At 57.5% G+C, this 11,751-nt stretch overlaps 1 protein-coding gene across 2 annotated transcripts; it reads right to left on the reverse strand.

Moving 5' to 3' along the window:
- Positions 1-395: 395 nt before the first annotated feature.
- On the reverse strand, positions 396-9,911 carry Aars2 (alanyl-tRNA synthetase 2, mitochondrial). 2 transcript variants are annotated; one of them, XM_005389818.2, is made up of 22 exons: positions 9,626-9,911; positions 8,602-8,793; positions 8,055-8,200; positions 7,671-7,838; positions 6,926-7,070; positions 5,835-5,980; positions 5,597-5,705; positions 5,221-5,259; positions 5,026-5,137; positions 4,574-4,707; positions 4,171-4,315; positions 3,873-4,045; positions 3,648-3,761; positions 3,413-3,553; positions 2,693-2,830; positions 2,484-2,593; positions 2,253-2,361; positions 1,831-1,953; positions 1,629-1,739; positions 1,303-1,386; positions 1,109-1,219; positions 396-783 (listed from the first exon to the last, which is right to left on the reverse strand). In XM_005389818.2, exons 1-22 carry the CDS (start codon positions 9,866-9,868, stop codon positions 619-621), a joined length of 2,958 nt encoding a protein of 985 aa, XP_005389875.1. In that variant the 5' UTR covers positions 9,869-9,911; the 3' UTR covers positions 396-618. The 2 variants fall into 2 exon arrangements, with proteins under 2 accessions (XP_005389875.1, XP_013372294.1); XM_013516840.1 differs by having other exon boundaries at positions 8,602-8,794; positions 9,700-9,778.
- Positions 9,912-11,751: the final 1,840 nt, after the last annotated feature.

Here is an 11,751-nt window from a genome sequence, read left to right on the forward strand (position 1 = left end):
GTGTCACTGGACTGTCCCCGTTGGACACCACCTCTTCACTGTCCCACTCCACCCCAGCAAGTACCACTGGGCTCAGCAGCTGACCAGCTCCGCTGCTCAGTGGACTGACCAGGCAGTGGGGCTGAAATAAAACTCTGGACTTCTGGGTCACTGTTAACAAGGCTGTTGACCTAGGAGGGTCTGCCCATCTGCTGTGATCTCCACCTGACACTTCCGGAGCCTCTGTGGGTGCTCAGTGGCAAGGACCGTCCCAAAACTCTGCCAGTGAGGTGGTCCAGATCTGGATCCCGCAGGCTTTTCCCTGGTGTGAGTGGTCACACTGGTGATGGTGCCCGTGTCATGGTGGGAGGGCAAGGCCCACTCTTTTTAAAGAAAAAGAACCTTCCAGAGCCTGCTGTCCTCTGTGCAGTCCACTTTAATAAGCAGTCATAGCCCTGGTAGTCATGTTTCACATTTGTTGTGAGTGACGCTTCTGGGCCACTTCTGTGTCCCCAGTCTGTCTCCTTGTGTCAGGTGACAGGTGGTCTCCTTCGGCTCAACAACTGGGCCTCTGGGAGGTCGTGGGGCTCCTCCAGGGCGCCAAGTGCTTAGTCCCTGTAGGTCCCTGGAGGGCTAGGGTCAGAGCTGTTTGAGGGCGTAGGCTTGGGCTGCACTAAGGGCAGCATCCAGGTCCACGGCGCTTCCGGTGCCCTGGGCCACCACACGCGAGCCCCAGGCCTTGCCTCCCATGGGGCTGCACACAGCCAGGGCCCAGGCCTCTGCTGTGAAGGTAGGTGTGGTGCCCTGGAGATAGAGACAGAGACAGAATCAAAGGTAGGTGCTGTGGAGTAGCCCCAAGGCGGCCCCTCCAGGGAGATGTCATAGGGACTGGGCTGCTGAGCAGCTTTGCAGGGATGCAGGGAGTGGGCCCTCGGCAGGGGTGACCAGGGGATCTTACAGTGCCTTCTGAGTTGGAGAGAGCTGTCTTTAGGGACAAGGAGCTTGCCCTGTTCCTGGCCTGGTCAGCCTCACAGGTCTCCTCTCCCTGCCCCAGTCCCTTGTCTGGCGGGGGTAGAGGTGTGGAACCCAAGGCCTCCAGCCATGGTGCTGTGGAGTAGCATTCACTCACCTGGGCCACCTGGCAGGCACACAGGATGCTGCCTACTGGCTGGGGGCTGAGGAGGAGCACGGAGGTGCCTGGGGCATGCTCACACAACTGCCGCACCACCTTCACCAGCACCTGGGCAAGGGAGGGCATGGGTGACCCACGGCCACCTCCCCCAAGGACACATCCCCTCCTCCAGCCTCTCCACCGGCACAGACCGAGAGGGACTCAACAGAGACGGTGTCCACGATCAGAGGGCCCTTTTTATGCCGCCTCAGCAGCTCCTGGGACTTCTCAGCAGCCTGCAGAGCGGAGGGACACAGAAGGCCAGGCTGAGAGGCTGATCTGGCATTGCTCCCATGCCAGCACCCAAACCCAGCCCCGGCCCTGCAGTCCCTCCCCAGCGGGGCCATGCCTCTGAACAGAGGTGGCGGGCTGGCCTTGCTGGCTTCTATCTCAGAGGGATGTGGGGACCAGCCCTGGTAATGGTCTTGACTAGCAAAAAGAAAGGAGGCTGCCACCCACGGACCACCTGTCCCCTCACCTGACCGAGCTCCAGCTTGCGGATAGTGGTGTTGGCGCGGCGCTGCAGCAACTTCAGCCTGGCCTGCAGCTCCCTCCGCTGCCACTGGGGCATCACAGCACCGTCCACGGCCTGCGGCCAGGGGTAGCAGTGTCATCCCTGCCCTGTCCCCGAGCTACTCTGCAGAGGGTGGTGGGTGACTCCATGCTGGGCTGGCCCTCACCTTTGTGAGTCGTCCTACATCCTTGGACAGACGCTGAGCCTCCTCGAGGTGCCTGGTGCCCTGACTTAGACGCTCTGTGGCTGCATCAAACTCCCTGGCCAGGTTCTCGCCCACCTCTCGGGCCTGTGGGGTAAGGACAGAACAGTCAGGGCCACCCTAGGACAGGGGCTTGCAGTCACTGCTGGTCAAGGGCAAGTCAGAAATGTGGAACAGTCAGGCATGATCACGGCACCAGCACTGAGTACTGTAGCAGACATTCACACCAAGTGTGAACAGCGGGGCTCCCACCTCAGGTGGGGCCAGTGTGCAACACCAACGCTGGGTCTGCTGCTGGGCATCCCCGAGCCCGGCGGTGTCTGCAGTGTGTGTGGCCCCTGCCCCATCCACACCCAGAAGCCTCCTGGGCGCACTGGTGTGCTGACCTGCTGGGCCTGCTCCCCGGTGACGGCCAGCAGGCGGGTGGTGCCCTTGGTGAGCTGGCACTCTCCAACAATAACCAGGTCCCCCACAGCCCCTGTGCGAAGCAGGTGCCTGTGGGCAGGAGGAGGAAGTCAGGGGATGAGGAAGTAGGGAGAAGCCTGGGTCCCAAGCCAAATGCTGGTGGCTCCACAGACCAGGAAGGGTACAGTCCAAGGTAGCAGGGGGTGACTCACGTCCCACAGCAGAGCTCCACGGAGGCCTGCAGTGCAGCCTGGGACATGGGGTCCAGGGCACAAGCCACAGGTACCCCAACCGACACCACACGCACAGGGTCTGGGTACACCTGTAGCGGAGAGGCCGGGCTGTAGTGACCCGCAGAGGATGGGGGCCTTCTGGCTATGTCAGGGGCAGTCGCTGCCACCAGGAGGGTGGCCCTGCTCACCTCATCAAAGGAGCGCAGGCCAGGGACGCAGGTGGTAAGCGCCAGGGGGACCTCCTCCATGTACACAGGCTTATCCTGCTGCACGGCCTCCTGCACGGTGCCCTCCACTGTCCTCAGCTGCTCTGGGGTCAGAGGGGCCTGGGGTGGAGGGGGAGAATGACAGCATCAGCCCCGTACATGTCACTCTCAATGTCCCGGGCACTGTCCCCAGGTCCCAGAGCATGGCTGGCATGGGACAGGAGCTCTGTAAGCACAGGTGGGGCAGAGGGCTCCAAGCCACTTGCAAGAGGGGCCGATGGGAAGCTGCAGGCCTTCACTGGGCACCAATCACTTGGCAAGAGACACCAAGAGGAGGCTTGTCCTCAAGGAGCTTAGATGGGGTGGCTTGGCAGGGGGAATGCAGGAGGGGGCTGTGGGCACAGAGCAGCCAGGTACCACAGGGCCCGACGGCTAGATGTACTCGGAGGCCAGGAGATGGGATGGGAGAAAAGGCGAGTGGCTGGGTCTGAGCAAGGCTGGCTTGGGGACAGCAGGAACAAGAAAGCCAGCGGCTGGCGGTGAGGGGCACCACACAGCAGGGCTGCAGGAGGCCGCCATGGCTAGCCTGACCCCTTACTGACACGAAGAATCTGGGAAAGGGGCTGTCGGAAGGTCACAGAGACCGAACGGCAGTGCCGGGCCCTCAGCCTGGTCACTCCTGCCTCACAACACTGGGCTCACCTGGGTGGCCACGTCGAAGCGCAGCCTTTCGGGGTTGAGGTGGGAGCCCCGCTGCTCCGTGCTGGGTCCCAGAGTCTGCCTCAGTGCCCAGTTCAGCAGGTGGGTAGCCGTGTGCTTTTGCATGCAGCCCAGACGCCAGGCCTAAAATGCTCCTGTCACTCAGGGGCCTGGGTGGAGGTGGGGTAGGAGGGTGAACAGGCTGCAGGGAATCAGGCCTACATGGTGGGGCTCTTACCTCATCCACGTGTAGCTGCACCTGGTCCCCCACCTGCAGGTGCTCGGGGGCCAGCACCTCGTGCAAGACAAAGCCTCCCCAGACCTGGGCCCGGGCCACGGGGAACAGCACATCCTAGGAAGGACAAGGCAGGACACCAAGCGACTGCTTGTAGCTTCCCTGTCCCTGGCCCCGCATGACCCCAGCCTGTTCCCAAGGACATTACCCTGGTGTGGAGGACACTACCTGTTGCCCTGCCCGCACCAGATAGCCCCGATCTGAAGCCTGGCCGCCTTGTTCAGCGTAGAAGTTGGTCTTGTTCAGAAGGAGACCGCAGCGCTGGCCTGGCCCCACGGTGGCCACAGCAGCCCCCTCCTCTGTGTACAGCTGCAGCACCTGGGCCTCACAGGGGCCGAACTCTGCAGAGCGCAGGACGGCTGTCAATGCCAAGTGGGTACCAGGGACATGGCCCATGGGTCTCCACAGCGAGCCCTGGAGGTGACCCTGGCAAGGCTGTGCCCTGAGGAACGATCCCGGCTCTCACCATAGTCCCCAGTGGGCTGTAGGGAGTAGCCGTACTTGGGGCTGTCATCGGTGGGGGGCACCCCACGGTGCTGCAGCTCCGCAAGCGCATGGACGTCAAGGCGCAGTCTCTGCTCCTGAGCTGGTTCAGCCTGGTAGGCCCGAAGCTGCAGAATGGGAGTATGGGGCACAGGTGCCTGGAGGGCTGGTCCCTGTTGGGCTGGCTGGAGCAGCAGCCGTGGGCCAGGCACCCTGGGACCAGGCCTCTTGCCTCTGCTGTTGCCAGGCCCCTCTCCAGGATGCTGAGCTGCCCTATCCTCTGCTGCTTCCTTGCAGGCTGTGGCAGCACTGGAGGCTCCGTCCAGTCATCTCACAGAGCCCAGTGCCAGGCAAGGGGCCGACATAACATGTGTCCCTGCCCATACCTGGGCCTCCTCCTCCACCAGCTGTGCCAGCCCTGCAGAGTCCAACTGCACACCCTTCTCCGCCAGCATCAGCTCCACTAGGTCCAGGGGGAGCCCCAGGTCCCCAGCCATCGACAAGGACCAGGCCACCTCAGCTTTGGGGAAGGAAGACAGGGTGTTAGGGCTAGGCAGAGGGAGATGAAGGAAGGGGAGAAGAGTGAGGGGCTAAGGCCAGGGCTCTAACCATGTAGGCAGATGCCACAGGAAGGGGAGTGGCGTGAGTGTGGGGCAGGGAGAGGAGGCAGGGTGGCTGGGAGCGTGGATGGGGTCAGCAGGGCGGAGTTCACACTGCACACAGCACTGTGTTGGAAGGAGAAGACTCTGGGGGTCAGGAGATACGAGCTGGCCTGGAGCCCCCTCCTGTGCCTGGCCATGCCTGTGAGTTCCTCACCTTAGCCAGGTCCCCGACTCACCAGGGAACAGATCAGAAGGCCCCAGACGCTTCAGGGTGCGGTCGATGATGCGCCGGCCCCGCTGCAGGGAGTCCAGGAAGGCCGCCTCATCCTCTGACACCAGCCTGGCTATCTGGCCAGACAGGAAACAGTGGAGCTAGTCCCCTGAGGGGGAACACCTCTCTCCACGGCTCTCCCATCCCCAGGGGTTCCTACCTGGGCTGAGTTCCTCTGCAGTTCTGGATATGCATCTCCCTAGGGAAGGACAGGTGACAGATAACAGCCCATTCCACCTCTGCCAGGCTTCCCTAAGGATGTCCTGGAGGCTCAGTTGCTCTGAGGGACCCACATAGGGACAGTGGGGTAGGGATGCAGGCAGAAGGGTCCCAAGGTCACATGATAGCTAGCCTGAAGAGGGGGCTTCCTGGAGCGTCCCTGCCTCTTGTGAGCAAGTATGGTTTTGTCAGTCCATGACAGGTACCGGACTGGACACTTAGGACCAGGGGAAGGGGAACCCCATGTGCCCAGGTCAGGGGCACTTTGGGGCCCAGCACTGGGCTCCTGCACCCCAGGCAGGAAGCTCTGCCCTTACCAGTATTTCCACTACCACCGGCACCAGGCTGCCTAAGAGGCCAGGTGGTGCCCGAAGCACCTCCATGGAGAACCGCACAGCTCGACGGAGAATCCGGCGAAGAACCAGCCTACAGGAGGTCAGAGCCGAGGGTGAACCCCACAGCCAGTGTGCAGTCAGCCTGCCCCATGTCTCCACCCACCCCTCCTCTCCTAGCAACCTTGCAGCCCCTGCCCTTGCTGTGGCTCCCGAGACTCACGGTGCACCTGACATCCCCGGGGAGACACCATCGGCGATGCAGACACTGAGTGTGCGGATGTGGTCGGCCACCACACGGTAGGCTGTGTCTGTGTGTCCCTCATCCGCTGCCCCCACCCGGCCCAAGTAAGGGGGTGCCCCACAGCCCTGCAACGTGGGAGAAGAGACAGGGCCGATGGTGATGTTGGTGTCCTCAGAGGGCTCAGCCTGGCCAAGGCGACGATCACATCTGTGACTACTTGCTGGATTTCTACTGTCACAACGGTGAGTCCTTGAAGACCATGGCATTCATCCTGAAAACAGCTCCTTGAGAGGCATTATTATCGTTGCTTTCAAGAGGAGGAAAGTGAGGCTCAGAGGAGCAAAGCCAGGCAGGCTGCAGCACTCGTGAGAAGCAAGTGTGACGTGGGCAGCAGGGGGCCTGATGCTGCTCCTCTGGGCTGGGTCCAAGCTGTGTGCGCAGCAGCTTCACCTGTCCCGCTTCTGCCCCGCTTCATCACATCGGTGAGTGTCAGATCCCCAGCACATCCTTCACTTCTCCCTCCAAGACGGCTCTCAGACCAACCTGCTTCTCTTGGCCTCCCCTGAACTTCTTCACCCGTGCTCTGTTGCCTGGCATGATAACAGCCTCCCAACCGGTTCCCCACTCTTACTCCTGTCTCTCTTGGGCCCCCCATGCACAGCAATAGGGACAGGTTCCCCAAGTGCTCAGGGACCCTGCCTGCCTCCGGGCCAGCCTCCTCCCGCATCCAGGACAAAGCTCCACACTGCACTTCAGGGGCCATGGCGTCTGGCTTCTACTTTCCTTTCAGAGGCAGTTTGCAAAAATGGCCTGTCCTGAGCTCCTGAGCACATGCCACTCTGCAGTGACTTCATACAGTTGTTTCCTGTCTCAGGATGGAGTCTGCTTCTTCCTCTCCAGCCTGGGGGGCCCTGTGACTTACTCCGGCCCACAGAATACAGTGGAAAGGGCACTGTCTTGGGCCCAGCACTAGGCTCCCTGGGGCCCAGGGAGGAAGCTACATCTTTACCAGCATTTCTACCACCACCGGCACACATTCCTCTTACATGTCCCTCTAGCCACTCCCTCACCTCATGTATCGCATGGAGCAGTGGGGAGAAGAGGTCAGTGTCGTAGGTGGAGTGCCTGCCTTGTAGCACGGCCACCAGCCTCTCCAGGCCCATTCCCGTGTCCACGTGCCGCTGGGGCAGGGGCTGCAGACTTCCGTTGGCCTCTCTGGCAAGGGACAGTGTGCAAGGGGAGGGTGAACCAGGATTAGGGGGTGAGGAGGGTGCAGCAGAGAAATGAGGGATCCCACAGGGCTGACAGTGGAAGGAACCAGGCGGGCACCTCCCTCATACCCAGTGGCAAATGAAAAAGGCCATGGGTCCTGTCCTTTATCATAAAGGGCCAATCCCACCCTCACACCTGTGGGGCCCTCGCCTGGACCCAGATGCCACCTACTGCACAGAATTCTTTGCCTAGAGAGTCATGTAAGGCCAGAAGAGTCTTACAGATCATCAGGTTCAACACCATCACACTCATGTAAGAGGCCAGAGAGTCACAGTGACTGTGCGTCACGGCCAAAGGCTAGGATTCAATCAGTTATTATCTGAAAAGTGTTTAGAAATGCGCCTGACACATACTAAGTGTCCTTCAGGTTTTTGTGTTTGTTTTTTTGCAGCGCATGGGATAGAACCCAGGCCTCATGCATGTTAGGCAGGTGCTCTACCCTGAGCTACATCCCAGGGCTGTTTGTTTTATAACTGCATCAGTCTGCTGAGCGCTACCTTTTTCACTTCTAGCCAGGCACTGTCCTATCTCAGCACTCATTACCTGTTGTGCTGCATGAAGACCAGATTCCAAAGCTCCACCAGCTGAGGAGCTCCCATCCCACCGGCCAGGTCATAGTGGATCTCAGTACAAGGCCCACAGGGGCCAGTGTCCCCCATCTCCCAGAAGTTCTCTTGTGGTCCAAAAGAAAGCACACGATTGACAGGCACCCTGGGGAGAAGGCCAAAGAAGTGGCAGGAGAAGGACTGATTCAGAAGCTGGGATTCCCTCTGCCATGAGAGCCCCATCCAAGTACCCACTCAGGAAGAGGAAAAACAGGGCTGCCCCACGGCACCCTGGGACTTGCTGAGGCTCTGAGGACTGGTGCCAGGTCTGTTTCCAGCCTTCCTGCCCTCTAGGATTGGGCTGAGGAGAGGGGTGACTTACCCTAAGCTGAGCCAGATGTCCCTGCTCTCCAGATCTGGGTCCAGTCCTGCCTTGGGATCACCACCAAAGTAGGAGACCCACAGCCTGTCTTCAGGGATCCCGTAGACTTGAGTCAGCAGTTCCCAGGCCATGCTGCAAGCCTCCTCCTGCAGTGGAAACCAGCTGGAGGCCATGTGTGTGCCAATCAAGCCACAGTAGCTCAGGATTCAGTTTAAGACAAAACTATGTCCAAGGCCCACCCTGTTTGTAGAACACCACAACCATTTCTGCCTCAGTGTCTTTTCCTGCCCAGAAAGCTTCCCTGCTCTCCTTTCAAGTTCCCCTTGTATGAAAATCCTCTGCCTACCCTGGCCTGGAGTGACCCTGGACTCCAGTTAACACCTTGGCATTGTTATTTGACCATTTTAAATGTACATCTGACCAGCCATTAGGCAGCAGGCACTTAACAGTCCAATCAGGGAAATAAGACGCATTCTTCTTACACATGTTCCTGTACCATTTTGCCCCTGCATCTAGAATGAGGCCCTGCTTGAGCTGGGAGCCTCACCTTGAAATATTCACCCCCGAAGGCCCAATTGCCAAGCATTTCAAAGAAGGTGTGGTGGGATAGGTCTCGGCCCACATCCTCCAGGTCGTTGTGGCGTCCTCCGGCCCTCACACACTTCTGGCTGTTGGCCACACGTCGGAAGCCAGCCATCTCGCTTCGTGGGTCCACAGTGCCCAGGAAGATGGGCTTGAACTAGGAGATCAGGAAAGGGGACAGGACATCTCAGTGGACAAGGGGGTCCCTGTTCAGAATGAAGGATGACTGTGACTCAGAGACTGCAGTGTCCTTCTGTTCTAGGGGGCAACCTTGGAGCCTGGGGTGGCCCTCTCTGGTGCGTGTGAGGCAGAGAAGGGGTAAATAAACCGTGAACCAGAGACCTGCTAGGGAAACAGGAAAGGTAAAAGGAAGAGGAAGAGGGATGGATGAGTGGCTGTGCTAGACTCCTCCATCTCACCTTTTAACCATACCCCAAACTTTCAGGGTGCAAAAAAGACTACAGGGTGCTAGGAACTGACCACAATAGCAGTATTTTGTGGGGAACTTGAGCAGCCTATACGTTACCTTCCCACCCATCTTTAATGTTCAAGTGAGAACCATTTAGAGAGGGTAGATGGTTGCTTAAAGTCACAAGCTTAGAGAACAGTACCTAGTACACAGGAGGTGCACGTTTATTTGATGTACAAGTTATTTAAAGATCAAAATCTTAGGACTGGAGATGTAGCGCAGTGGTAGAGCGCTTGCCTAGCCTGCGCGAGGACCTGGGCCCAATCCACAGCACAGAACGCATGTACGTATGCATACATGCATGAATAAATAAATGAATGCGTGCATGAATGCAGTCTTTCCCCCATCAGGATCTAAAACCCAATCCCTACCCACCAGTTTTACCTCCCGAACTCCGCCCCCAATAGCTTCACTGAATCACACGCAGCCCTCATTCCCCAGAGGCCTTGAGCCTCCCCGCGACCCCAATCTCGCGGCGCCTCTCTGCCTCTCCTGAAGTTCGCGGGCTCGCCCCGCCCACCTGGTTCATGCCCGCGTTTACGAAAAGCAGGCTGGGGTCGCCGCGCGGCCGCACAGAAGCAGAGGGCACCAAGCGGTGGCCATGGCGATCGCGAAAGAAGCTCAGGAAGGCGTCTCGCACAGCCGAGCCTCGGGTTGGAGGGGGCTGGGTGGACAGCGGCCGTCGGCAGCAACCTGGCCATGAAGGCGAATTTCGAACGGCCCACCTTAGCCACCCGGCGACCCCTGTGGCTGATGCCGCCATCTTAGCTCCTGGCGGCGGCTTCGCGGCGTCAGAGAGCGACGTAAAGGGAGGCGCGCGTTGCCTACAGTGGCCCCTGGCGACGGGAGGACTCACCGCAGCCTCACCGCTGGGCGGAAGTGATTGGGAAGGATGGGGACGAAGAGGTCGGGGTAGCGCAGCGCTTTTATCTCCATTATCCGTTTAGCCTTAAGCAGATACGCAAGAGCCTGTTGTGTGCTAGGCACTGCTTCAGGCGCTTAGGTTACATTAGTGACAAAATTAATAAACTCCCTGCCCTCTGAAATCTATATTCTAGCAGTAATTGTTAGGCTGATTTTGCAAAGTTTTAAGTGGGATTGCAGGGAACAGACGTGGGTTAAGGTGTGTGTGTGTGTACCAGGCCACTGGAAGAAGGTAGAGAATGCCAAGGGAATATCAGTGTTCATTCAAGAGTCATTCAGCAGAGATTTAGTGCAGATCGCTATGTGCCAGGCACTGTCGTAGGCACATGCCAGTTCCCTCTGCACTTGGCATTGGAGAGAGTCCTTTCGTCCTTAGGGAGCCAGAGCCTGCCTGTCGGAGACACAGATGCCAAATAGCATCTGCTGCATTATTAATTGCTTAATAACATTTGGTCTTTTAATTTGGCTGGGGATAAGAGAGAATCCAGGTCGTCAGGTTAGGACAAAGCTGGTGGCTAAAAACAGCAAAGCTCCCAGGGGCCTCCCTGTCCTAAGGTTTGTGTGTTTTGCTTTAGGGGAAAACACCCACCCACTTCTCCTTCTGTCTTTCTCTCCATGGTAACAGGTGTGACCTCAAAGCCAACACAAGCCCTGCGAGTGCAACCAATGTCCTGGATCTTGCAGTGCTGAGTTCTGCCCTCGGTCTGGACAATTAAAACCAGATTGGGCCAAGGTCAAAGCCCAGTAGCAGCGTCGGGGCTGAGGAAAGCATGATCTGAGAGAAGGCTCTGGCCACCATTCTTTGTGTGTTGGGTTATTTGGAGTAGTTTGAAGCACAGTTTCCTTGTGGAACTGTATAGTCTATTTTGGACTTGCGTTGCTATAGCAATAGAGAATTCTCCACTTTGTATTCTGACAGACCATCTTGTCTATACCAGGATCCTGTTTCTCCCCTTATCCACCGTTAAAGGTGTCTTGAAAGCATGTTTTGGTTTTTCCGGTGCTCCTGGAACAGGAACTTAAAGGCAGATGGGGATTTCTGTGAGACTGATGACCTTGGGAAAGTCGAAAAATTCTTTCCCAAGTTGAGCTGGGACTGTTTCGCCAGATAGATACAGCAGGGCCTCTCCGCAGTACAGTGTCAACGATGTCAACCCTTTTTCAGATGCTTCCCGGAGTCTTTGTGTTATAGTAGGACCTCCGTGTTTTAGACTACCCTGGATCTAATGTGCCATGATTTTTTTTAAAAAACATCTTTATTGCCGGGGATATAGCTCAGCGGCACAAGTGCCTGCCTGGCAAGTGCAAGGTCCCGAGTTTGATTCCCAGCACTAAAGGAAAAAAAAAAAAAAAAACTTTATTGAAATATAATTTATACTGTGCAATTCACCCATTTAAAATGTACGGTTAAATAGCTTTTATTGCATTCACAGAGTTGTGCAACCATTACTACAATCTCTTTTAGAACATTTTCATCATCTCCGAAAACATCCTTGCATTCTTTGGCCATTAACTGCCAATCCTTCCATCCCTTCTAGCCCCAGGCAACCATTATTGAGCTTTCTCTGTTTATGTAGATTTGCCTGTTTGGACATTTCATGTAAATGAAATAATGTAATATGTGGTCCTTTGTGGCTAGTTTCTTTCACTTAGCATAATGCTTTTTCTCTCTTTCTGTCTCTTTCTCTCTCTCTCTCTCTCTCTCTCTCTCTCTCTCTCTCT

Source organism: Chinchilla lanigera, unplaced genomic scaffold (assembly GCF_000276665.1).
Source record: "Chinchilla lanigera isolate Chin_1 unplaced genomic scaffold, ChiLan1.0 scaffold00036, whole genome shotgun sequence".
Classification (NCBI taxonomy): Eukaryota; Metazoa; Chordata; class Mammalia; order Rodentia; family Chinchillidae; genus Chinchilla; species Chinchilla lanigera.

Coding starts and splice junctions, on each gene's coding strand:
- Aars2 (XM_005389818.2), bottom strand. CDS start 9,868: ATGGCGGCATCAGCCACAGGGGTCGCCGGGTGGCTAAGGTGGGCCGTT. Junction 8,794..9,625: donor TAAACGCGGGCATGAACCAG/GTGGGCGGGGCG, acceptor CTGATCTCCTAG/TTCAAGCCCATCTTCCTGGG. Junction 1,220..1,302: donor TCTCTGTTGAGTCCCTCTCG/GTCTGTGCCGGT, acceptor TCCCTTGCCCAG/GTGCTGGTGAAGGTGGTGCG.